The sequence below is a fragment of the Macadamia integrifolia genome, chromosome 2, assembly GCF_013358625.1.
Source record: "Macadamia integrifolia cultivar HAES 741 chromosome 2, SCU_Mint_v3, whole genome shotgun sequence".
NCBI lineage: Eukaryota > Viridiplantae > Streptophyta > Magnoliopsida > Proteales > Proteaceae > Macadamia > Macadamia integrifolia.
In genome coordinates this window covers 13,677,856-13,705,449 of record NC_056558.1, presented here as the reverse complement: position 1 = coordinate 13,705,449, position 27,594 = coordinate 13,677,856, and the positions used below count along the sequence as shown (strand labels likewise).

General features: G+C 40.3%; 1 protein-coding gene across 4 annotated transcripts in view; it reads left to right on the top strand.

Annotated features, from left to right (window-relative positions):
- LOC122067661 (structural maintenance of chromosomes protein 5-like) overlaps positions 1 to 27,594 on the top strand; it is a 125,616-nt gene that overhangs the window by 57,931 nt on the left and 40,091 nt on the right. For all 4 annotated transcript variants that reach the window (XR_006136810.1, XM_042631521.1, XM_042631506.1 and 1 more), the window contains exon 20: positions 9,529 to 9,601. Coding sequence is in view for 3 of the 4 variants with exons in the window: in XM_042631521.1 (XP_042487455.1) it covers positions 9,529 to 9,601 (73 nt within the window). In the remaining variant the exon portion in view is untranslated. The remainder of the gene's footprint in view (positions 1 to 9,528; positions 9,602 to 27,594) is intronic.

Here is a 27,594-nt window from a genome sequence, read left to right as displayed (position 1 = left end):
TAGTTACACTCAGATTGAAGCCTTGAAGAACATCAGCAGCTTGAGTTTGAAGATCAGCCAAGAACTAGAAATTGGTCGAGCCTGGGTAGGCCCAATTGAGCCTGGCCCAATCGCTTGACACCCATAATCCAAGATAGCCCTTCTGAAGATGAAACTGAGTCATCCATCCATTCTCTCAAATTTAACAGAGCTCCGGGCCCTGATAGTGTCGGTATATGTGATTCTTTTCCTCAGCCTGAGTCATCATAAAAAATATTTTATCAAAGCTAGATCAAGGGTATTCATCACACCTTCCTTTGCCTCATCCCTAAAAAAGAAGGTGCCTCTACTATTATTAATTTCAGGCCTATTTCCTTATGCAAACTTTTATACAATTTCATTGCTAAAGTGCTTGCCAATAGGCTTATGCAAGTGGTTTATTTACTTGTTAGTCATAACCAGTCGGCCTTCTTTCCGAGGAGAAGCATCAGTGAAAATATCCCCTTTTGCAACAAGATTGTAAGAGGATTTGATAGAAAATACCATCCTCTGGTTGCCCTTATGAAGATTATCCTACAAAGCTTTCGATTCTCTGAGATGGGATATCATCTTTTCGATTATGATCAAAATGGGCTTCCCCCTGATGTTTGTTAACTGGATTCATCACTGCATCTCATCTCCTTACTAGTTACTTCTCAGTTTTGCTTAATAGTAGTCCTGCCAGGTACTTTTTATCATATTTGGGAATTTGCTAAGGCTGTCCGCAATCTCTTTATATTTTCTTCTTGGCTCTTGAAGTTCTCTCCAGAAGCATTCAGTGGTGACTGATCAACAACTCATCTATCCCATCCATAAGTGTAACACCATTTAACTTTGTCACCTCACCTTTGTTGATGATTTGATGATCTATTCAAAAGCCAACATTATCTTCTTGGAGACCCTTTTTTTTTTCTTTTTTTGGGTGAGGGTCTCTATTGTTGACAAAGCTTATTTGCTTGATAAGACTTTCTTCACTCTTGGCCATCTTCTAGTTAAATATTTGGGGCTGCCTTTGATTCCAATTGGATTGACTGCCCACCATTGCACTCCCATGTTACATCTCATCAGGAAGCAGCTTCAGTTGTGGAAAGGGAATGTTCTCTTATAGTCTTATGCGGGTCGGCTAGAACCAAGGTTCACGGTATCGGGTTTCAACCCCTGGGGAGCAAAATTCGATCGAAACCTTGGAAATTTCGAAGATACCGGGGAATTTTTTCCGGTATGGTGGAAACTTAGGTTTCGACCCCCAAACAATATTTTTTTGTCTGATTTTGTATGTACATCCTATTTTAAACATTTCTAACGCATTCACATCACTAGTTTCATAAAAAAAACACATAAAGTTTTACTTGTGTAGTGAACCAAAGGTTCGATAATCATTACGCTGACTTGTTGACTTAAATGCTGAAACTATGTTTCATAATGACTATATATAGTCTACAATCTACATCAAGACATAAGACATAATCATAATGATCCAAAATAAATAAAAATATTACGTCATCAACAGTTATCTATCAACACCCAACAGTAATGACTCAAGTAATCAACACTCGAAAGTAGTGATTCAATTCCAAATGGTATCTAAGCGGTTCCATCCAAGTAGTGACTGACTACCCTGAAAGCATGCATGTTATCTTTTCTAACATTATTTAGTAAGCTTTATATACCTTTTACATAAAAAATCACATCAAATCATAAAAAATCAACATTAAGTCACATTAAATTGTAAAGAATCAACATTTAGAGAAATGCTCTTGTTCTATAATAAGTTTGACTGGTCAAATGATTTTTATTTTTACATGAGACTTTTTGTATTAGGTATAACATAAAACCACCTTTCCAATAAGTCTAATATTACTTCAATCTGAGTTGTAATGACATAGTTATGCTCCGGTCCAACTTATTTTAAAGTGCGCGAATGCTATTAAAATCGCCTAAATGAAAACAATTTTATGGATATCAAAACAAAAGATTATTTTATTGGACTTTTGGTTTTTAGCAATGTTTTAACAATATAGAATTTATAAAATTTTCATAATTGAGAAAAATCCTAGCATTTAAAAGTTGAAAATCAAAATTGAAAATCGCTCCTATAACCAAAATCCAGTTTTTGTTCTTGGACTGAGGGGTTGACTTTTTATCCTTTAGAAATTTGATTTTTAAACTGTTTTTATTGAATTCAAATAGGGGGTATTTCTTTATTTATGAATGATATCTTAAGTAAATGAAACCATTTACTTAAATGATATTTGGCATAAATAAGTGCCAGAACACTGTTTCCCTAAGTTTGGTAGTCAAAAGATGAAAATCTCCATTGTTTTCCCAAGTTTCCCACACTTGGGAGAAAAAAACTGCACAAGAGAAGGTCGAAATTTCCCATGTTTTGGTCGAAACATGGGAAACATGGTCGAAACCAATTGAAACCTGGTCGAAACAGTGGATTTTCGAAAGTCACCAGAAGTTTCGTTTCGACCTCTGGCGATAGCTGCGAAAATTTCACTTGTTTCGCTCGAGTTCTTGACCCATGGTTGGAACTCATCATATCGGTTCTCCAGGTTATGGTACTTATGGGTTACCTGGCGCTACTATCAGAAGTTGCAACTTTTTGCGCAAGAAAAATAGCCTGCCATACACGTATTGACCAGTGTTCTTATAACCACAATTAACATCACTACGGTCAGGCTATCGAACACGGGGTTAGAAGTGAATTACGAGTCGGACCAAGTGACAACCAAGCAAGGGGTGAGCCCCTATTTGAGTCAGGCGTGCACCAAAAAAAGAAAGTCCTTCTGCGCCTTAGCTGTCTCGAGGTCAACTCGCTTTACCAAAGTGAGGGGCCGCTAGATAAGGCATTGAGCGACCCAAGATCAACATCAACAGAAGCAACAAATCTATGAACATTGGTCGTTGAATCCACTAATGCGTGGGGCAGAGGGCTCGTAGTACCCCCTTTTCTTGATCCAACCGTTTCTTAGGGAGCATGTGCACCAAAAGCAACGAGTCACTTTCTACCTCAAACCCAAAAAGATGCAGTTCCTTACCAATTCTAATACCATTCAAAACTGCTCTCGTTGGAGATCGGTAAGCGACCAGCAGCTTATAATAATCAGCCAATCACATTTTTGCATGGATCCTTGTGTTCGTCCTTACTTTGATACATGTAGCCAACCCCATTAAGTTGGGACAAGGCTTTGTTGTTGTTGATGTTGTTGTTGTTGTTCACACTACTATCAAAGACTTGAAATCCCTTATTTGCCTTTGATTCCGGCTAAATTGACTGCCCACTATTGCGGTCCCATGTTACATCTCATCAGGAAGCCGCTTTAGTTGTGGAAAGCAAACTTCTCTCTTATATGGGTCAGCTAGAACTCTCAAATCTGTTCTTCAGGCATCGTACATCTATTGGTCTGGTATTTATGGGTTACCTCACACTACTATTAAGACTTCGAATCCCTTATGGCTGCATTCCTTTGGAAAGGTACAAAATCCTCAAAATTTCTTCACCTTATTAGTTGCGCTGCCATCTGCCTTCCAAAAATTGAGGGAGGGCTTGGTTTGAGGCATATCATAGATGTCAATTCTGCTGGCATTTATAAGCTGATTTGGAAGATTGTAACGAAGAAGAAACGTATCTGGGTTGACTAGATATACTCGGTCTCCATTGCTCTGACTCCATTTGGAACGCCCCTGTCTTGTCTGATGCTTTTTAGTTTGGCTTAAGGGCTCTCCAAGTATTCTTTGGAGGCTGACATTCTAATTCTTGGTGTTTGGACCCCTCTGGTCTCGCGCTTTCCCCTACTCACTGATATGTGGAATTCTTTGCTGTCCATTGCTGGCTCCCATCATAGTAGAGTATATTCCATTAATGTAAGATTGTATCACTTGTGGGCAATAATGTAAGATTGGTTTGCAAGTGATCCAATCCCAGGTAGGATCCTTAGTAAATTCAATAAAATATGATAGTATGAACAAAACAGAAATAAAAGAATGAAAGGAAGAATGGGGTAGGGGAATACGTTGGGTCGAGCATTTGACTCTTCCCTAGGGCATTTCACCCAAGTTGTCTCTCACAGTCACAACACTGCATCTCACAGTTCTCCGACACAAAGCTTTTTTTTTTTTTCCATTCAATCAAATTCGTGTTCAATGTTATAGCCACTTACAAACTTATATAGAAGACTCAAAATTGATTCAAACATTAAAAAGGAAAGGCCTAACCCAATCCTTAACTAATTGGGAAACCTAAACTGACTAGAAATTGACAAGACAAAGAATATATACTCAAAACAGGACTCTAACTAAACTAATGAATTAAATCCTGTTTTCCTAATTTTTACCCATATTTTAGTCTCATTAAAGTGGCCTATTACAAAGAAAACTTGGGATCAAACAGCCAACATATAAATAACCCAACCCAAGGCGTATTTGCAATAAAATAAGCCCATTAAGTGACTTATCTGCTTCAATTCGCTATCTCTTAAAAAAAATTCGTCAAATTTTGTAGAGTGTGAGGGTGATTATAGCATGGTGCACGTCACTCTTCTAGTTGTAGAAAAATTTAGGTAGCTCTTTGATAATAAGGATGTAGTCTAGAATATGAGGAACTCGATCTTCAAGATACTTTAATGGGATGATGAACTCCACATGCTCAGCTTCAACAACCTCAAATGTATCCATGGGATCATCTATATGAACCCCTTCAACCACTATGTTCCTGACCTGCACAATTTCAATCTCAAGCTCCTTAGGATCTTCCTTTTGGCTGTTCACAGGCATCACATATGTTGAAGCACCATTTTCCTTGGGTTCCTTGTCCATAATTGTGACTATGTTGCTTTCGACTTCATCCACATTAATCTCTCTGATAGGAACATCAATGACTACCTCTCCCTCGACAGTAGGAGTGGCTGGATTTTCACCAACACTAACCTCAACTTTTGACTTTGATTAATTGATCAAAGGTGTCTTCTCTTGTGCAATAGAGGCCGATGATTCCTTCATGCTCTTGTCAATTGCGGGTGGCTTTGGAAATCTGGTGGAGGGAAGTACATTCTTCTTTTATGCTTAGATACGTACATGCACGCCTTTCACAGACTCTGCATTTGATTCAAGCACAATCAATCATTTGGGAGTAAGCATATTAAAGTCGTTGTGTCTCTTTCAAGTTGTAGGAGTCAAAGTAGATGTTCAATTCTTTTACCCAATCAAGGAACATGTATGAAGAAATTTTCTCACGAAATTCATGTGGCTCCATCTTTGTTCTGGCTAGGCTCTGATACCAAATAATGTAAGATCGAATCACTTATGGCAATAATGGAAGATTGGTTTGTAAGTGATCCAATCCCATGTAGGATCTTAAGTAAATTCAATAAAATAAGATAGTATGACAGAATCACACCTTCTTATGCCTCATTCCCAAAAAGGAGGGAGCAGCTTCCATGAATGACTTCAGACCCATCCCTCTCTACAATCTCCTCTATAAATTCATTACCAAGATCCTTGCTAACAGGATTCAAAAGGTGATTGATTCTCTTGTTAGCCCAAATCAATCCTCCTTCATAGTAGGTAGGAGTATTGTTGACAATATAATCCTGCCATGAGATCGTTAGGGGGTTTGATCGAAAGAATCACTCCCCAGTGCCCTCCTCAAGATCGACATCTATAAACCTTTTGACACAATAAGCTGGGATTTCATCACGAATGTGCTGCTTCAAATGGCTTTCCCCCCCTTCTTTGTTCATTGGATCCGCACTTGCATTTCCTCTCCCCACTTCTCCGTCCTTGTGAATTGTAGCTCAGCTTGCTACTTTCCCTCGGGCCTTGGCATTTGCCAGGGATCTTTCCCTCGAAATCCTCTCCCGCTCTATGCAATCTGCCACGGATATTAATCTCATGTCCCCTATCCCCAAGTGCAAAAATCTCCTCCTCTCTTACTTGGCTTTTGTTGATGGCATTATGATCTTCTCCAAGGCTGAACCCCTCTCCATTAGTACCATCATGTCCTCCCTTCATTCCTCTGAAAGCCTCTCGGGTCTCAAAATCAATCTTCTTAAGTCTAACATTTTCCTCTTTGGTATCTCTCAAGAGACAGAGGAAACCATCAGGGCATTACTAGTATCCCTCTTGGTTCCCTTCCTGTTAAATACATGGGTCTTCCTTTTATCTCCTCTAGGCTTTCAGCCCACCATTGCACCCCCTTGCTTGATCATCTCAGAAAGAAGCTTCAACTATAGAAAGGCAAACTCCTCTCTTTCGTTGGCCTCCTTACATTGATTAGGTTAGTCCTCTTATCTCTGTACCTTTTCTGGTCTGGCACCTTCATCCTCCCTGCCTCGATTATCAAATCATTTGAAGGTCTACTTTACTCTTTCCTTTGGAAAGGCTCGGACTCATCCAGATTCTCAGGCCTCTCAGTTGGAAAAAAGTCTGCCTTCCTAAATCCGAAGGTGGCCTTGGGATTAGGAGAATTAAGGATGCCAATTCAGTTGGTGTCCTTTAAGTTCATATGGAAAATTGCGTCCAAGCACAAAAGCATCTGGGTCGACTGGATTTACTCTGGTCTTCTGAAGTGCAACCCCATCTGGACGGCCCCTTCCATTCCGGATGCCTCCTGGATCTGGAGGAAGGTCCTTGAGCATAATCTGTTGCTCTCTCTGTCATCTCTCACTCCATTGGCAATGATCTCTCTACCTCCCTTTGGAAAGACCACTGGCACCCTTTGGGTGTTCTTTCTCACCTCCTTACCCCTAGAGTTATCTACTCCTCTAGTCTCTCTTCTACAGCCATGGTCTCCTCTATTCTCTTCTCCTCTGGCTGGTCTCCCCCACGGCCCCCTCCCCTTGTTGACCTCTATCCTCTCTCCCCCCTGTCCCCCCGGCCATAGAGGAAGAGAAGATGTCTGCTTTTGGCTCCCCCTCCTCTAATGGGATTTTCTCCTCCGCTTCAGCCTGGTCGCACATTAAACTTCCTTCCCTGATCGTTCCTTGGCACAAGATAGTTTGGTTTAAGGGTCATATTTCCCATCACAGCTTCACCCTCTGGAGATGCCTTACCAACTGTCTCCCCACTCAATCCTTCCTTATCCATCGTTGCATCTCAGCCATCCCTGTTTGTTGTCTCTGCCCCTCGAGTGTTGAAGGCATCCCCCATCTCTTCTTCTCCTGCCCCTTCTCTGCTAAGGTTTGGAAGTTAGTGTTGTCGAAATGCTGGCCGAATACCAGACCCATTCTCCCCTTTGATAGAGAATGTATCTGGATTGACATGACTTTCCCTGGCCCTTCCATTTGCGACATTGTGGTTAAACTGGCTTTCTGTGCCACCATCAACCACCTTTGGATGGAGCGCAACATTCGTAAATGGACCCCCAAATCTAGGTCTCCGGACATGATTTGGAAAGCTATCTACTTTGATATTACCTCCAAAGTTCATAGCCTTCTTAGCCCCCTCCCCCGGCCTATCCCCATATCCCCAAAGAATTCCCACATCATCTCCTCTTGGAACCTACAGGTGGACCTCATCCAATATGATTGACTTCCCCCCCCCCTCTAGCCCCTTTTGTCTCTTTTGAGCTTTTGTGTTTTTGTTCTTTGTATTTGTTTCCCTTGGGGCTTGCCTTTCCCTATTGGCTTAGGCTCCCCCCCCTTTTCCCCCTGTATATTTTTCTCCTCTTGGTAATGAATTATTTATTCATTAAAAAGAAAAAAAAAAAAAAAAAAGATAGTATGAACAAAACATAAATAAGAGAATGAAGGGAAGAATGGGGTAGGGGAATATGTTAGGTCGAGCATTTCACCCAAGCTGTCTCTCACAGCACTGCATCTCACAGTTATCTGGCACAAAGCTTTTTTTTTCTTTTCATTCAATCAAATTCGTGTTCATTGTTGTAGCCCCTTACAAACTTATATAGCAGATTCAAAACTGACTCAAAACACTAAAAAAGAAAGGCCTAACCCAATCCTTAACTAATTAGGAAACTTAAACTGATTAGGAAACTGACGTAACAAAGAATATAGACTCAAAACAGGACTTTAACTAAACTAATGAATTAAATCCCGTTTTCCTACTTACTACCCATATTTAGGCCTATTAAAGTGACCCATTATGAAGAAAACACATGAGATCAAAGGCCCAACACATATATAACCTAACTCAAGGATTATCTGCATCATCTATTTTCGGGATTACTGCCCCTTTAGGTCTCTTTAGCTCTAAAGTGGCTTGGGATTGTCTGGACCCGAGGCACTACATCTCCTTGGCGCAATCTTGTTTGGTTCAAGCATGACATTTCTCACTACAATTTTATTGTCTGGTGAACCCTCTGCAACTACCTTCCAACGTAGTCATTCCTCATCCACCGTTACATCCTCGTATCTCCCCTGTGTTGCGTTTGGTAAAACTTGCCGGAAGATATCTATCACTTATTTTTTTCTTGTCCCCTTTCCTTTTCTATTTTGGAAAGGGATCCTCACTAAATGCTGGCTTAGAAGTTGAAGAATTCTTCCATTTCAGAGGGAATGGGTCTAGGTTGATATGTCTTTTGCCGGTTCTTCCCCTTGTGATATTGTGGGCAAGCTCATCTTCAGTGCCACCATCAACCAGATTTGGATGGAGAGTAACCTCAAGAAATGCACCTCTAATTCTCATTCTATTCATCAGATCTGGGATTCCATTTCCTTTGACATCAAAGCCAAGTTATCAGGTGTTTCTTCATCTTGTATTGACACCTCAAGGAACAGTCACATTGTTGTATCGTAGGGCCTCTCCCTTTGATTGCTCGGAGTCCCTCCCTGGTTTCTTGAGCTCAGATATTTATTCATGAACTTGGTGGGTTTGGCCATAGGCCATACATCCATGTATAGAATTGATAATCTGACTCTTTAATACTCCTAAAATGACTTGGAACTTAAGTTACTGGTTGGAATAGCTAAATCGACATGTATTTGATACTCCTTACCAAAACAAAAAGGGAAAAAAAAAAAAAAAATCAAACTAGGACTCTAAAATTCATAGCATATCTGAAAAATAAAAATCAACCAATAATCCTAACAACTCTAGGACTTCTAACATAAAAAAGGACAATAAATACTGGCTCAAATGACCCTATGAATTTGAACTAAGCACATTTTACGTATCTTTTATTTCAAGCTTCTACACACATAGGTCTATTAAAGTGGTGAATTGTAAAGAAATAAACCCCTTGGACCATTTGCCCGGCATATATGTAACCCAACCCGTGGCTGGAAATAAGCCCATTTATGTGATTTTCCTGCATCCTTAATTGCTGTTGGGTTTGAATGAACAGTCACCTGGTCTCTTAAAGAAATTTTGAAATTTCTATTTAATTTTGGGGACCAACACTGACGTGAACTCTCTTTAAACTTCCGTCAATTTGTATTGTGTTTTAGTTCTTCATTCTTTGTACTTCATAATTATATAATGCTGTTTTTTTCATGCCGTTGTCTTTTGAAGTTTGTGATCTTTAACTTTCTTGCTTGGACATTGTATTAGATAAAGGAATTGGAAATTGATTTCAAGCAGAAAGAAAAGTTCTCTCACCAAGCATTAGAGCGCTATAACTTTTGTAAGTATATATTTGAATATGAAGTGCGTTTCATTTTTTTTTTTTTTTTTTGTTTGGGTGGGGGGGGGGGGGCTTAAAATTGCATTATAACTTGTCCCGCTTGCCAAATTTTTGTTTTTGTCCTTGTCGAAGATTTAGTGCGCATTGCATAGTCAACATGTACCTTCTAAAAAATGAAAAGGGACATTGCAAATTAATAGTTTGCAATAATTTATTACTTTGACTTGATTTAACATAGTTTTTTATATTTCAAAAAAATTCTTAGTAGGAGAAAAAGCATGGCTATGTTGTAATGCAGTGGCAAGAGTACAATGAAAAGCTAAGAGAAAGAAGATACAGAGAAGGCTGAAAGTATTCTTGCAAGCAAAAACTTTAGGTTAATAGATAGCCTAAAACCTAAAGAAAGTGATAAAGGGGCATGTCCAATACCTTTTCTTCTCTCATGGGAGTGGGGACACACAAGCATGGAAGGAATAATGAAAATGGCACTGTAATTCTATTTAGCAGAAGAGCGTTGCATTAGGGATATTTTTATTTTCAAGTTCTTCTAGAAGTAAAACGTAATCAGGATTTATTTACATGTTGTCAGTTCGTGGTGGGGATTCTAGTTTTGGGAACTTGAATTTAGTTAACACTTAATTCTGGGTTTGTTCTAATTGTTTTTTCTACCTCTCCTTAATTGGGGAGCACTTGTGGGAGTTACGAAATTTGTAAGTAGTAAATTGTTAGTCTAAGATTCAAAATCTTAAAGTTAGTCTTAAAATTAGGTTTTTTTTTTTTAAGTTACTTTGTTGGGCTTGGCTGCTTTTAATTAATGATCATATAAACTGAATGATGTAAGGTATGTCCACTCTAGGAAAACAACCCCAATGGTAAAACAACCCAACCAATCACAGATCTGATCGCATATTAGAGAATCTAAACAAAGCAAAGTAAGACCCAAAGGTAGGGCTGAAATATTACTCTGAGAACAGGGAAATTAGATGCTTCACACCTGATCAGATTTGGCGCAGTGTTGGATAGAATAACCTTCAAAGAAGCCCCCAACAGAGCAGCAACAATACAGCAGCAGTTGAGGCAAACCCTGGCTGAAACAGGTTTCGGCCAGAGTAGGGGAGAAGGCCTGTGGCTGGTTGGAACAGGCTGAAAGCCTGGTCGAGTGGTCCCCTGGTTTCTACGAACCCTCCAAAGGGCTTCCCAAACAGAGATCTCGTTGGGGAGTTATGATGAAAATTGATTGAAGCCCAAAACCATGACACCTGGCTGAAATCGATCCTTCCCTTGGCTGCTTTCAAGCTGGTCCATTGATGGTGTTTCTAGGCTTCAACAAACTTGCTTTGATCACTCAAATTCTCTTTCACAGCAAACAAATAAATGGAAAATTAGAAAAGAAAGAGATGGATGGAGTTGTGATAGATGTGGGTGGGATAGGCTATCTCAGCCTGGGCCTCTCATCGACAGCTATCTCAGCTGCTGATCCATCCTATCTCAAGAGGTTTTGGAGCTAAAATGGCTGCAATTTATCAAGTCTTCAATAATTCAAAAATTGGAACAACAATCTCTATTTTATAGAGAGTAGACAGCCTTACAATTAGGTAACTAACCAATTAGGAAGCTAATATTACTTTGGCTTCTCCTACTGACTTAAACTTATAAGTATGGAAACCCAGGTTGGCACTAAGAAGGGGGTGAACAGTGCCTTAAAAAAATCTTTCCGAAATGACCTTGATAGTTATTTCTCTCTGATGGCATTTCTTGTATTTCACTCAGCCTTGTGTCAGCAATGTCACTAAGGAGAGAGTCAAAATACACACAATCTTGTGATTGTCCACCGTGCGACCGCTCAGTTGCCTAGGTCTACCAGACAACCACACCCATCGTGCAAGCATACACATCCATGCATTCCAGCACGCACATACAAACATGATACACAAGATATATTTGTTCGGTTCACCGCCTACTCCATGGAGCAATACCCTTTCTGGGCTTCATATGTTGTTCAAACACTACTATCTTTTGATTACATTGATAATCCAGGTGCTATTCACCTGCTTCAACCTGAGATTGTATTCAAGCTAGGGTTACACCACCCCCCACCCCCCCTTTACAATGAGTATGATAAAATAGATGAATACAAGCACCCCTTGTTACAAATAATGCCTTAGGTTTTGCTGCATTAACAATCTAGGTCATACAAAATAAGACTTGGTTTGAAGAGGTTACTTCCCTTGACTAGCAAGGGGTGAAGAGCTGCTCAGAGATTCTCAGATGTATACTGGAATCTTCAACTCTCTTTTGATGGAGAATCCTGAACCTTTAAGCGTAGGTGATCCTAGTCTTTGTCTTCTTCCTCTTTCTCACACTTGTAACAAAACCTCTTTTTCTTCAACACAACTCAACCACCATTTCAATTTCTTCAATGCAACTTCAATGGTCTCCTCAAGCTTTTTCAAGTCTTGAAATGGCTTTGCATGTGAAGTCTCTCTACTAATCTTCTATTTCTTTTCTCCTCTCCTAGGGTTTGATTCTATTCTTTTCTTCCTTCTTCACGTTCTTCTCTTTCTTGTCTTTCTTGCAAGGATGCTTCAATAAATCCAACACACCTTCAATATACTTTGTTATAAGCAAGGTTCAAGAACTTGTTTTGTTTCAGTGGTTTCGAAACAGCATACGTTTTCCCACGTGTTTCACTATTCATTTTGGGGGCTAATGGCTGAAGTGGCCGAAGTTAGCGAAATGAAATGACCGAGATGGCTGAAATTTCGACTAAATAGTTCGTTTTTGGGCCAAAGGAGTGAAATTTCGAAATGAAATGACCAAAATGATCGAAATATGATCAAGATGACCAAAAAATGTACTTTTGTGTTTCATATGCCATTTCATTTCAGTTAAAAAAAAAAAAGCAAAATATTTAAAATTTCGATGAGATATTGCCGAGTTTTCGAACCATAGATATAAGTCAATGGAAGTTCAAAAATGGTTGTTGGAGACACTTCAATGCAATCAAAAGCTCCCATTTTCCTCTTTCTTCTCTTTTCTCCTCTATTTTGTTGCTGATTTTTATTTTTTGTTTTTGAAGAGTTGTTAATGAAAGCCCTAAAATCCACCTAAAAAGGTTCAACAAAAGCCCCAATATCATGTATGGTTTAACCACCCGATTCATACTAGAATCTACTCTGACAGATTGACCTTATTTTAGTGTGGGAGGCATAACTTTTTATATATAACTCCAAATGAACCGATTCTTTTTTTTTTTCCCCCCTGAAAGTAGACTATAAACTCTACAATTTTTCCAGAAATATCCTTCCTCTAACGCTTTTTTGAAAGAGCTTAAAATTGGACTCAAAGTAAAGTGAACTGAACTTGTCAAGAGAAACTTGGTTGGCTCTGTTTTGGAGCAACCATACCGAAATGATCATATCTCTCTCGTCCAAACTCCGATTGACTCGATTCTTTTTCCTACAATTAGAAGACTCGAGGCATTACATTTCTCATGTTTATAGTTTCAACTCAAATACACTACACGGATCCCAAAAATGGGCTTGAACCCAACTAATGTGTTAGACATTGCCTTTTTCAGCTTACACTTTAGCCTGAAGAACTTGTTGTAACTTTTTATTCCGATATTCGATCAATAAGTTTTTAGTTGCGTTAGACTCACGGTTCAAGGATCTACAACTTATGTGTTCATGTCTCTTTCTAAAATTTTCATCCAGATTTCCGAAAATGCCCTCAAATGTGCTGCCTTTGCATAAACCAATGATTTCTTTACTTCTAATGAAGGGTCCTTCACACGCTGCTTCCACTTCACACTTGCAACATGTGACATGCTTTTAAGAACTGCTGTACCAATATAGTGACCGTACACAACCATCTCTTCACTTCTGGCCACCTCATCACATCGTGAACATATTGAAATTGCCAAAATACCCTTGGTGATGCTACTTACCTATAAAAGGACAAAAAAACCCTTCACGTCAACATCCTCATGACCATGGTACTTGTCTCATGTGAATTAATGGAAATAGCCCTATAAGGTGTACTCACAGTTCTTGATGTTGTACCATAACCAAACGGCTTATATCGCCACGACGGAGTCTTGTGCACTTCTTCCGGTATTGTGGGACCATACACAATTCTTCAAGCACTGTGAGGCCCACTAGCACATGTCACCATCATAATCTGGAGCTTGTTCTTGTAGACTGGTACTCTGCCATCTCTGATACATTGTCATCTCTGCCATATGTACTCCTTTGTTGACTCAAACTTTACTATGTTGACAATAATGACAACACTAGGTACACTGTGTGAACAACACACTCTGTACTTATAGCTACCATCTGTACTATTGCTCTGCTAATTGCGAAATGAATTGTCCAACTAAGTTTGACTGGTCAGGTGACGGACGACAAGACCTTCCCCTTCCGGGATGATTGATTGACGGACGGCCTCTTCTCCCTGCCGAGTGGCCTCATGGCTTCCTCCCTAGCTGGGGCTTCCCCCTCTCTGGCTTTCCCTGACATCCCCACCACTGCAGCTCCTTCCTCCACGGCCACTACCCCTTCTCCGATACCGTCCCCTCTGGGTGTTCGAAGGAACTCCCATTACAAGCATTCAGTTTCTCCCCTAGAAGCCTTCCACTACACTTTGTCCCTTCCACCATCGCCGATGGCTCCATCACTGCGGTCTGTCCCAAAGTCTCCTGGACTCTGAGGCTTCTCATTGGAATAATTCCCTTGTTGGACATTTCTTAGGAAAACGACCTCCCTTCCATCTTGTTAAGACGTCCCTCATGAAACAATGGAGACCTGTGGGTATGATTGATACCTTTCTCCTTGACTATGGCTTCTTCTTATTCCGATTCTCTGAGGAGCAAGAGGGGATGAGATGTCTAGAAGGAGGCCCTGGTTTGTTGGAAGATCTCTAATTTTTTTGAGGCCTTAGCACTGTCACATGTTGCTCAATAGGACAAAGCTTTCCACCATCCCCATCTGGGTCTCCCTTCCTGGGCTCCCATTGCATTTCTGGTGTTCTGAAGGTCTTAGTGTTGTTGGTTCAGTCTTGGGAACCCCCATTTGCTCTGATGCTCAAACCGAAGGCCTAAGACTGCCTTGCGTTCGCAAGAATTTGTGTGAAGGTCGCTGCTGCGGATGATCTTCCACCCTTCATCTCCATTCAAGAAGGGGACGAATTTTCCTTCTAATAATTTGTTCATTACGACTGGAAGCCCCCTCATTGCCTTAATTGCAAAGTTTTTGGTCACAACACTGCCTCTTGCTCTTTGAGGTCGACTACCAGAGATTCTAATGGCGGCATGCAGGTTGATGCCACTGCCCCCTTTAACCTAATGTCTGAAGGTTGTCGTCGACCATCTCTCCGGCCTCCGGCGAGAGGCAAAGAATGAAATCGAAGAAGCAATCCCTCAAAGCAAGTCAGGATCCCCATGCAACATCTGCCGTCAGAGAATCCCTGGACTAAAGCCCGTACATGCTGGACAAAACCGCTTTGCTCCTCTAGGCCAAGACGCTAACAGCATCAAAGCCCCAACTTTGCTTATCGGTTATGTTGATGGTGACATCCGAGACTAGTCTACGACGAGCCATGCTAGATTTGATTCTAACGATTCCGCAAAAAGTTTCAAAGAAAGTGCCGATGAGAACCCTACTGGAAATTTTGCGTTAGACTTCTCTAGCTCTACAACCGACGATAGCACCTCGGACTCTGATGGTAGCACCTCGGATTTTGATGGAGACCAGTCATCCTCAATATCTCGAGCCTCGAAGCCCTCCTCTCCAGCGACAAAACCAGCTGCGACAATCTCTCCAAGATGTATCTCACCTCCTACTTTATCAATGGCGTTAGTTGATACCCCTCTTATCAACGTAGAGATGGCATGTGCCCTTGACAGCACCAGTTTGAAGCTCTCAGCGTTAACTGAGACTGCTTCTTCATAGCCTGACATAGTTGTCAAGGCGACGCCAAGGCGACGCCTTGGCGTCCAGGCGGTTTGCCTGGGGCCTAGGCGACAGCCGCCTTGTTGCATATCATTCAAGTAAATGTTTTTAATATTTGTTATTTCATTTACTTAAGATATTATTCATAAATAAGCAAATACCCCCTATTTGAATCCAATAAAAATAGTTTAAAAATCAAATTCCAAAAGGATAAAAAGTCAACCCCCCAGTCCAAGAACAAAAATTGGATTTTGGTTATAGGGACGATTTTCAACTTTTAAATGCTAGGGTTTTTCTCAATTATGAAAATTTTATAAATTCTATCATGTTAAAACATTGCTAAAAACCAAAAGTCCGGTAAAAAAATATTTTGTTTTGATATTCATAAAATTATTTTCATTTAGGCGATTTTAACAGTATTCGCGCACTTAAAAATAAGTTTGACTGAAGCATTACTTTGTCATTGCAACTCAGATTTAAGTAATCTTAGACTTGTTTGAAAGCTGGTTTTATATTATAACTAATACAAAAAATCTCATGTAAAAATAAAATCATTTGACCAGTCAAACTTATTATAGAATAAGAGCATTTCTCTAAATGTTGATTTTTTATAACTTAATATGACTTAATGTTAATTTTTTATGGTTTGATGTGGCTAAATGTTGATTTTTAATGACTTGATGTGGCTTAATCTTGATTTTTTATGATACAAGGTATATATAACTTACTAAATAATGTTAGAAAATAGGAAAAATAAAAAATAACACTTGTTCGCCTAGTTCGCCCTAAGGCGGGCGCCTTCTCGCCTAAGCGCTTAGACAACCCTCTACCGCCTTGGTTCGCCTTGGCACCGTGACAACTATGTAGCCTGACCCCTTGGGCCAAACTCATGGGCCGGACCTCTTGGACCACTCCCACCTGATTGGACCTATCCCCAAAACCATTATTTCAATCATCCATGCTTGGCCTTCATCCTCTTACCAGGCCCAAAACCCCTCTGCCTATTGCTTGACCCTTACCCATCGTGCACTGGACTCAAATCTGGACCAGCCTTCGACTCACCAAAACACTTCGCCTTCTTCACCCGACTGCCCCTCCTCGTTTGAAAAAACCAATCGCAAGTGTAGTCCCAAAAAAGCCAAGTGGAAACCTGGTGCTAAGTCTTCCATGCACCCTGTCTCCTTACACACTCTTTCCCCACCTCCTCCAGTGCTCCTCGGGCCTATCAGAGAAGAAGCAGATCCCGGGCTATTATAGATTCTACTGAATCTACCTCTCTGGAGCATTTGTTGCCCTCCCCCATTTGTAACTGATGTCGCAAGGCATTTTGTGGAACTCCAGGGGCCTTAATTGCCCCTGTAAACATGCGGCTGTGCGTCACCTCATTAAAGAACACATATCCTCCTTTTGTTGCTTGCTGGAGACCCATGTCAAAGAATCCAACTTGACTAAAATCGTTTCTACCATTGCTCCTGGCTGGTCGTTTTTGTCCAACCATACCTACCACCCTAACGGTCGCATTTGCTTCTTGTGGGACAGCTCAAAGCTCGGTGTTACTCCCATTTCCTCCTCCCAATACCTCCACCTTTCCATCTTTGACATTGCCTACAACTCCAATTCTTTCCTCACCTCTATTTATGCCTCCAACAGATTGGTAGACCGAGACAACCTTTGGAATGACCTTAGACTGATTGCAAGCCAAATTGGCTCTCAGCCATGGGGGATATGTGGGGATTTTAATGTGCTCAAATTCAGTCATGAATAGAAGGGAGGAGGTCCTCCGGACATGGCTAATGTTGAGGCTTTTAATACCTGCATTGAAGACATTGTTGTTAAAGATCTTAGATGGTCTGGAATGACGTTGATGCAGTTAGGCAATGGAAGGGATCTTTTTGATTTGGGATTTTTATTTACCTTCCTTTATTGGTTAGAAATTAGTTTGGCAATCTTTTATTTAGATTTGATTTTTATTTCAGTTTCTATCTAGGCTAGTTTCCATTTTTAATTAGTTACCATTGAGATGCTTTGAATTTTCCTTTAAGCAGTCATGTAATGCACTGGAGTTTTAGATTTTGAAGTTTGAAGAAAAGAAATTTTGGTATGAAACCATGGCTGCCGGGAGTTGTTCTCCCCTCCCTGACTCTCTCTGAAATTCATTCCTCTATTTTTTCTTTCTTTTCTTCTTCATCTTTTCTCTATTCTTCTTCTTCTTCTTCTTTTTTCCTGCTCTCTTTCTCTGTTTCTTGGCGGTAGTTACAGCCCTCTTGAAGCTGATCGAACTCCCTCTCCTTTGATCTGCTTGGGCTGAGATTTGGGTTGAAGGATGCTTCCTTGAAGGCGACTCAAAACCTATAATATTAACCCCAAAGCTTTGTTCCTGTTGTGAGAAACGATCGATTGCAGGTCTGGTCTCTGTTTACCGCCTGGAGAAGTTTCAGAACTGGAATATTTCGTCTAAGCTCTCTGTTTGACATCGGTGAGGGTTGGAACCCACAGTACTAGAGATGAACTGAACTTGAAGGGCTGGGTCGATTTGAAGGAGTCTGCTGCCGCTGGTTTTTGAGTTCCATCGTGAGCTAAGGAGGAAGAAAACCTTATAAGGTAGGTTTTACATCCTTACTTTATCAGATCCCAGAAATACCCCTTATCTTCTCCTATTATTTGCAATTAACCTATTTATTTCTTAATTCCAGATTTACCTTTCCCATCTAGTACGTTGTTTCCCTTTTGAGAATTCCCCTTATATTTGAGTCATCATCTATTTGCCATTTTTCCACCCTTTATTAGAAGCTTCAAGTTATTTACAATTCTGCCATTTAAAAAATAATAATAATAATAAAAATAAAATTCAGAATAAGGGCAATAAGTCCTTATATTAAAGTTTTTTAGTTCTAGAACTATCCCAGCTGCCATATAATTATTTCTAAAGCCCTGCTTGTTTCTGAAATTACAATCAACCATTAAATTTGAGATTTTAGTCATTCTTGTGGGCCCTAAGCGATTTGATTTCAGTCCTTGGAATCCGGATCCACATCAAGTGGTCCCTAAGCGATCCGATTTCAGTCCTTGGAATCCAGATCCGCATCAAGTGGTATCAGAGCAAATTTTTTGCCTTCTCTAACCATGACATGTCACATCACCAATGTTGAGTTGCACAAGTTGTATCGTGAGGTACTTGAGAACCAAAAAGAAACTAATGCTAGGGTTGAGAAGAATGAGGCCAAATATGACAAGTTCATGGACGAGACTCAAGGTGGCCTCGCTAAGATTCTTGCCTTTATGCAAAAGTCTGAAACACGAGTCGATGAAGGACCATCTACACCTCATCCTCAGTTTAATGCCCTACGGATTGAAGATACACCTCACCAGGTGCAACGTGATCTTGTTATACTCCAAGATGTTACCTGGCAATTTTCTAACAGAGATTATGGCATCAAAGTTGAGGTTCTAGAGTTTAGTGGTGAAAAAGGACCTGAGGAATTCCTAGACTGACTTACTAAAGTGGAGAGGATTTTTGCATATAAGTCTCTTCCAGACGTGAATAAGTGTAAACTCATCCTCACTAAGTTCATTGGGTATGCATGTTCATGGTGGGATGATATACTATATGCAAGGTTTGTTAGAAGACTTGGACCTGTTACTAATTAGGAGGTTATGAAGCAGATCCTGACTGAAAAATTTGTTCCTCTTAATTATAAGAAGGTAATGTTCCATAAATTGCTTAACTTACAAAAAGGTAACAAGGATGTGGATTCGTACACCCTTGAGTTCCACAAGCTGTCTTCAAGGTGTCGACTTCAGGAAACAGTCTAGCAACGGGTGATGCATTATATCAGTGGCCTAATTACTGAGATTCGACTTGAGTTGGTTGACACTGATTTCAGGTCTGTTGATGTGGCAGTGGCTCATGCCAAGACATCTGAAGAAGTCCATTTATTGGAAAAGTATGCTCAAGACTCCTTCAGTTTATAAACCTCCACCATGTATGGAGGAAAAGAAGCCTGAAGCTCGCAGAGTTGAAGAAAAAAGGTCAGAGTTCAACAAGGATAGTGTTGGGGTGAAGAATATGATATGCCATAGTTGTGGTGAGAAGGGTCACTACTCTAACAAGTGTCCCAATAGGACTCATTCTGTGAATGCAGTAGAGAAGAAGCTGACAGAGAATAGTGAAGATGAATCTCATTTATATCCTTATCCCCTCGAGGACGATATTGTCGATGAAGAAGATGAGGATGTAGAAGCTCATTCGGCTAGCCTTTCATCCTTTTCAAATAGACTAGTTGATAAAGCTCCTCTCTTCAGACAGAAGGGTACTCTTCTGCACGGTTCTGAACCTACTGATGTTCATACAATTGTTGATACTGGGGCAGAAGCAAATTTTATATCTATTGAATTTGTTCGAACACACAACCTTCCACAGAAGCAACTTTTTAAGAAGATTCATATGTGAGGTTTTAGACCCACAGCTCGAGAAGAGGCCACTGTAGTTGTTCGAGTACACTTAAAATTGGGGCCATTACAGTACTATGTAACTTGTCTGGTCACCCCATTGACGCAGTGTAACATTCTTCTAGGGCGACCTTGGCAATGACATACAGACATTCTCTATGATGGTGCACGGAACACCATCAAAGTGAAGCAAGGAGGTCATACGTATTTAATGAGGCAACACGCATTATCAGACATGCCACGTCGTCGACTGACTCCTGCCCTAGTGACACGTCAACCTACTCTCCCTCCACTTGGAGTTATGTTCCCATCTTTTGCTTCGAGATAAGTGCCACCTCATCAGCGAGCAATTTGCAAGGGTATCTTGGGAGCACGACCTAACTCGATGGAGTCAAGTTCTTTTAAGACCAGGAGAGCTGATGCAGTTAGGCGATGGAAGGGATCTTTTTGATTTGGGATTTTTATTTACTTTCCTTTATTGGTTAGAAATTAGATTGGTAATCTTTTATTTAGATTTGATTTTTATTTCAGTTTCTATCTAGGCTAGTTTCCATTTTTAATTAGTTACCATTGAGATGCTTTGAGTTTTCCTTTAAGTAGTCATGTAATGCACTGGAGTTTTAAATTTTGAAGTCTGAAGAATAGAAATTTTGGTATGAAACCATGGCTGCCATGAGTTGTTCTCTCCTCCCTAACTCTCTTTGAAATCCATTCCTCTATTTTTTCTTTCTTTTCTTCTTCATCTTTTCTCTATTCTTCTTCTTCTTTTTTTTTTTTTCCTGCTCTTTCTCTGTTTCTTGGCGGTAGTTACAGCCCTCTTGAAGCTGATCGAACTCCCTCTCCTTTGATCTGCTTGGGCTGAGATTTGGGTCGAAGGATGCTTCCTTGAAGGCGACTCAAACCCTATAATATTAACCCCAAAGCTTTGTTCCTGTTGTGAGAAACGATCGATTGTAGGTCTGGTCTCTGTTTACCGCCTGGAGGAGTTTCAAAACTGGAATATTTCGTTTAAGCTCTCTGTTTGACATCGGTGAGGGTTGAAACCCACAGTACTGGAGATGAACTGAACTTGTATGTGATCTTTCATGAGAGGTCGACCTTACTTGAAGGGCTGGGTTGATTTGAAGGAGTCTGCTGCCGCTGGTTTTTGAGTTCCATCGTGAGCTGAGGAAGAAAACCTTATAAGGTAGGTTTTACATCCTTACTTTATCAGATCCCAGAAATACCCCTTATCTTCTCCTACTATTTGCAATTAACCTATTTATTTCTTAATTCCACATTTACCCTTCCCATCTAGTACGTTGTTTCCCTTTTGAGAATTCCCCTTATGTTTGAGTCATCTATTTACCATTTTTCCACCCTTTATTAGAAACTTCAAGTTATTTACAATTCTACCATTTAAAAAAAAAATTCAGAATAAGCCCCTATCTTAAAGTTTTTTAGTTCTAGAACTACCCCAGCTGCCATATAATTATTTCTAAAGCCCTGCTTGTTTCTGAAATTACAATCAACCATTAAATTTGAGATTTTAGTCATTCTTGTGGGCCCTAAGCGATTTGATTTCAGTCATTGGAATCTGGATCTGTGTCAAGTGGTCCCTAAGCGATCCGATTTCAGTCCTTGGAATCCGGATCTGCATCAAGAAACCTTGTGGTTTGCTTGTCGGGAGACCTTCCCCCTTCCCCTTTGTGTGATTCTTCTCATCTCCCTCCAACTCTGATTTCTCTCAGAGATTTCTTTCTTCCCTAAGGCCCTCCTCCATCAAGTGGTATCAGAGCCGGAGGATCCTCTCCTTCGTTCTCTTTTCCTTCCCTATCTTCTTCCCCATTCTTTGTTCTGGGTTTTGCATAGATCGATAACCAAAAAAAAAAATCCCAAAAGCATGTTGAAACTCTAGCCCTAACCCCTCCCTTTTCTCTTCCCTTCGATCCCCAACCAGCAAACTCCCATCGCCTCCTCTTTCTCTTTCCGCCAAAGAAAAAAACCAACCAGCCCCATCTCTGTTATCAATCCCTCCCCTTCACAGACCAACTACCGCCTCTTCTACCCTTCCCATTCTCTGCTCTGGTTTCTACCGGAACTGAGGAAAGCCAAAAAAAAAAAAAAGGTGAAGCAGAGAGAGTCGAGAGAGAACAAAATCGATTCCCCCTGATTCCGCCAGCAGCAAGTGGAAAAAAAAAAAAAAAAGGAAGTCGACGATGAACAGAATCAACGACAGCAAGCAGATTCCAAAATAGAAAAAATAAATAAAGAAAGAGCGGACGAAAAAGAAGAGAAGTGACAAGATTGAGCCAAAAGAAAAGAAAAGAGGAATCGTACCAGGTTGACGATCCTATCCTGCGACGTCGTTGGTTCCCTGGGAGTGTTTCCTTTCCTCTCGTTTGCCCTCCTCTATTGCAGCAGTGCAGCCCACCCTTCGTTGGTTCCATTGGTGATAGAGCAAAGAACCTCTATTGGTTCTCCATCTCAGGGCAGAAAACTTTCCTTCTTTCCTTTGGCAGTTTACAGTAAAACCCCAACCCCAAATCTCCTTTTTGTTTCTTCTTTCCTTTAAATTCTTTTGAGTTTTCAGAATTGCCCCTCTAATCTCCCATTATTCCTAGTTATTCCTTTTTTTTTTCTTTTCATTGCTTCCAAGTATACCTCCTTTCTCTTTCAAACGTGAGCCCCTTCTTTTGTATTTTAAGTTGAACCATTTTTTTTTCTCCAAAAAAAAGAGAAGTTGAATCCATATATTTACAGTTCTGCCACCCATTTGCCTAGTAGAGTTGTGTCTTATTTTGTGAGGTACATAGTGATGCCGAATACGAATCTGGTCATGGAATCTTTTGTGTTCAAGTTCAGAGTTCGCTTGCCTAATGGAAAGCCTGCTAAATTGTTAATTGATGAGCGACTAAATGGCAATTTTGTCTCCAGATCTGTGGTGGATATGTTATAAGAGACCAGTCAGATTTTTTTTGAGTTGGAGGATAATGTATTTGTTGAATTTTCTGTTCCTCCTTATAATGATGGTGCTTTTTGTGAAATGTTTGACTCTCCTCAGTGCATCATTAAATTAGGTTGAGGTTGGTTGGAACAATGAGACGGTTTTCTTGATCATGACAACAATGTGTGCACCCTCCAGGCTTACCACATGCGTTGAAAATTTGATCTTTATGGATTGGTTGAGTAAAAGAAAGTGATACCCCCAGTACAACCAGAAGACAAACTAGATGCATCAACCCAAGTGGAAGACCGTCCTCTTGTGGAACAGATGATGACAACAGAAAGTGAGAAAATTGTGGATCAAGCAATGAAGGGCATCAATGCAGTGCCACTGTTCACTATCATGAATTTGTTCTTCCCCATGAATTTTTGGACTTGAATGCACCTCCAAAGCTTCACATCATGGATTTTGTTTACGACGTAGACGACGAGCAATTCACCCCTGTTCGTGAGTTTTTATTGTTATCATTCTTTAAAACTCGTGGACGAGTTTTTCTCAACATCAGGGGAGTTGATGCAGAATTGATGCTTTTGAACCGGGTTGACCCTTCAGGCAATCTCAATTGAGATGAACCGGGTCCGACTGGATTTTGGATTCATTAGGATCTCTAAGATCTTATTTTATTTGGAAAATTTTTGCAATCTTTTATTTTGGGTAGTTGTTAGTTTATTAGGGAGTTACCAATTTAATTTTTATTTTGTTTCTAATTTTGTTAGTCAGAATTTAGTAAGTAATAAGTTGTTAGTATTTCAGTTTTAGATTTTGATTAGGCAAGTTTTAATTTCGATTTATTATATAAAGGCATGTAACCCAATTTAGTAGATAGATTTATGAATGATGAATTAATTGATTGGTTGAAACCTTGTGGTTTGCTTGGTCGTGAGACATTCTTCCCCCTTCCCCTTTGTGTGATTCTTCTCTTCTCCCTCCAACTCTGATTTCTCTCAGAGATTTCTTTCTTCCCTAAGGCCCTCTTCCATCAGACGTATTCTTGGGATAATAAAAGATCAGGCCAAACCCGTATTGCTTGCAAATTAGACAAAATGCTTGTTAATGAAGCATGGCTCATGGCCTTTCCTTCCTCCCATCCCTCTTTTGAAGCCCCAGACACATTAGACCATAGCGCCATCTCCCTCCTAATCCAACCTTATACTTTTTTTTGTCCTAAACCCTTCAAATTCTATGGCATGTGGATCTCCCTCCCTGACTTCCCCACCATTGTTAAGGAAGCGTGGTTAAAGCCTATCTAAGCCTTCTCCACCCTTCTTTTAGCCCTGGCCAAAAAGCTGAGGAATGTCAAAGCTGCCCTCAAAGCATGGAATACTAACTCCTTCGGGAATATTTCTTCTCTTGTTATTGATTGTAGGAATAAGCTCACTTCCATTCAGACTCAGTTGCAATCTGATCCCCTTAACATCTCTTTGGCTAATGAAGAGAAGATTAAGGTGGCCCATCTCTCCACCCTTCTCACCCAAGAGGAGAGCTTCATGAGATAGAAATCCAGGATCAATTGGCTGGAACTAGGTGACTCCAACATTGCCTACTTCCATAGATCAGTAAAATCCTGGAGCAATCATAACTCTTCACCGTGTTGAATACCTCTAATGGTAATCAGGTTCACAAAGTTGAGGAGATCAAAGATGTGGCTGTTGACTATTTCAAGAATCTGTTTAAGATGGATCCAGCTCATCCCACCTCCATTTGGGATGGTCTCCTAAATAAGTTCATCTTTGCCAACTAGTCCATTCCTCTATCCCCACTGAGGACGAGATTACTACTGCTATCTTCTCTCATAAGGCAAGCAAAGCCCCGGGTCTTGATGGCTTCAGCATGGGATTTTTTCGTCCTTATGGGAGTTTATTAAAGAGGACATGTTCAAAGCAATCAGAAGCTTCTTCTTCAACCTTAGTCAAATCAAAGGGATTAGCCACACATTTCTTTGCCTCATCCCAAAGAAAGAAGGAGCATATGCTGTGAAAGATTTTAGGCCAATCACCCTCTGCAACCTCCACTGCAAGTTCATAGCTAAAATCCTGGCAAATAGAATCAAGCTTATGGTTGACTCCATTGTTAGAACAATCGATTGGCCTTCATCCCTGGGAGAAGCATTGGAGATAACATTCTCCTATGTCATGAACTTGTTTGAGGGTTTGATAAAAAATCCCATCCACGTGTTGCTCTTATGAAGATAGACATCCACAAGGATTTCGACTCTTTGAGATGGGATTATATTGTCTTGGTCTTTCAAAGCATGGGATTCCCCCCCTGTTTTCACCAATTGGATATATCACTGCATTGCCTCCCCTCATTTCCTAGTTTTGGTGAATGGAAGTCTGGCTAATTACTTCCCTTCCTCAGTGGGTATCAGACAGGGATGTCCACTCTCCCCTACATCTTTTGCCTTGCTATGGGAGTTCTATCCAGAAGTTTACAAGTGGGCACTGATCAGAACCTCATATCTGCCATCCCCAAGTGTAAGGCCATTAAGCTTACTCATCTTGCTTTTGTTGATGACTTGATGATCTTCTCTAGAGCCGATCCATCCTCTCTTGGAAGCATTATGTTATGTTTCGTCTCAATTTGCTACAATGTCCGGTTTCCATATTAACCCTGCAAAATCTCTCATCATCTTGGCGGGTATTTCTAACACTGCCAAAGCTTCCCTTCTTGAGCAAATTGGATTTTGCATTGGGATCCTTCCGGTGAAATATCTTGGGCTTCCCCTCATTCCTACTAGGCTTTCTTCCCATCATTGCACTCCTATGCTTGATCTTATCAGAAAGCGACTTCAACTCTGGAAATGAGAGCTTTTATTCTATGCGTGTTGGCTTGAGCTCATTAGATCCGTTCTCCAAGCTTCTTACATTTATTGGTCAGGTATCTATAGGTTGCCGGTATCCATTAGTCCAATTGGAATCCATTTTTGCTTCCTTCCTGTGGAAAGGTAAAGAATGCTTTAGATTTCTTCGTCCCATCAGTTGGGCTGCTATTTGCCTTCCTAAAGCTGAAGGGGGCTTAGGCTTGAGAAGGATCAAGGATGTCAATCTGGCTAGTATAATCAAGTTTGCTTGGAAGATCATCTCCAAGAAGAATAGTATATGGGTTGAATGGGTATACTTGAACCCCCTTAAAGTTGACTTCTTTTGGACAGTGAAGATCCCAACAAATGCTTCATTGGTTTGGCCCAAGATCATTGCTATCCGCCTCTCCATCTCATCAGCCATCTCCTCTCAAATAGGCAACAGGGGAAGCACCTTCCTTTTGCTGGACCCTTGGCACCCTAAAGGAATTTTATGCCACACTTTAAGTGCCAGAAACATCTATAACTCGGGCTTATCCAAGTTTTCCCTTGTGGCTGAAATCTTATCTTCTGGCAATTGGTCCAACTCATAGTTCTACTCATAGTTGTCACAGCGCCAAGGCAAACCAAGGCGGTGGAGGGTTGTCTAAGCGCTTAGGCGAGAAGGCGCTCGCCTTAGGGCGAACTAGGCGAACAAGTGTTATTTTTTATTTTTCCTATTTTCTAACATTATTTAGTAAGTTATATATACCTTGTATCATAAAAAATCAAGATTAAGCCAAATCAAGTCATTAAAAATCAACATTTAGCCACATCAAATCATAAAAAATTAACATTAAGTCATATTAAGTTATAAAAAATCAATATTTAGAGAAATGCTCTTATTTTATAATAAGTTTGACTGGTCAAATGATTTTATTTTTATATGAGACTTTTTGTATTAGTTATAATATAAAACTAGCTTTCTAACAAGTCTAAGATTACTTAAATCTGAGTTGCAATGACAAAGTTATGCTTCAGTCAAACTTATTTTTAAGTGCGCGAATACTGTTAAAATCGCCTGAATGAAAATAATTTTATGAATATCAAAACAAAATATTTTTTTACCGGACTTTTGGTTTTTAGCAATGTTTTAACATGATAGAATTTATAAAATTTTCATAATTGAGAAAAACCCTAGCATTTAAAAGTTGAAAATCGTCCCTATAACCAAAATCCAGTTTTTGTTCTTGGACTGGGGGGTTGACTTTTTTTCCTTTTGGAATTTGATTTTTAAACCATTTTTATTGGATTCAAATAGGGGGTATTTGCTTATTTATGAATAATATCTTAAGTAAATGAAAACATTTACTTGAATGATATTTGGCATAAATAAGTGCCGAAACACAAGGCGACATGCAGTGCAACAAGGCGGCTGTTGCCTAGGCCCCAGGCAAACCGCCTGGACGCCAAGGCGTCGCCTTGGCAACGCCTTGACAACTATGGTTCTACTCAACTTGCAGATATATGGAACTCCTTGCCGACCATTCCAGCTTCCCATCAGCAGAGGCAAGATACAATTCACTAGAGGCTTTCCTCCTCTAAGCTCTTCTTTGCCAAAGTAGCTTGGGAGTTTGTCAGGATTCATGGCCCGACCTCCCCATGGCACAAACTTTTATGGTTCCCCTACCATATCCTCCACTAGAGTTTCACGGCTTGGGGAGTTTTTACTAACTCGTTGCCCACTCAAGCTTTCCTTTTTTAGAGAGGCATTATGACTGATCCTATGCGTATTCTCTGTGGCAATGAGCCAGAAACGATAGAG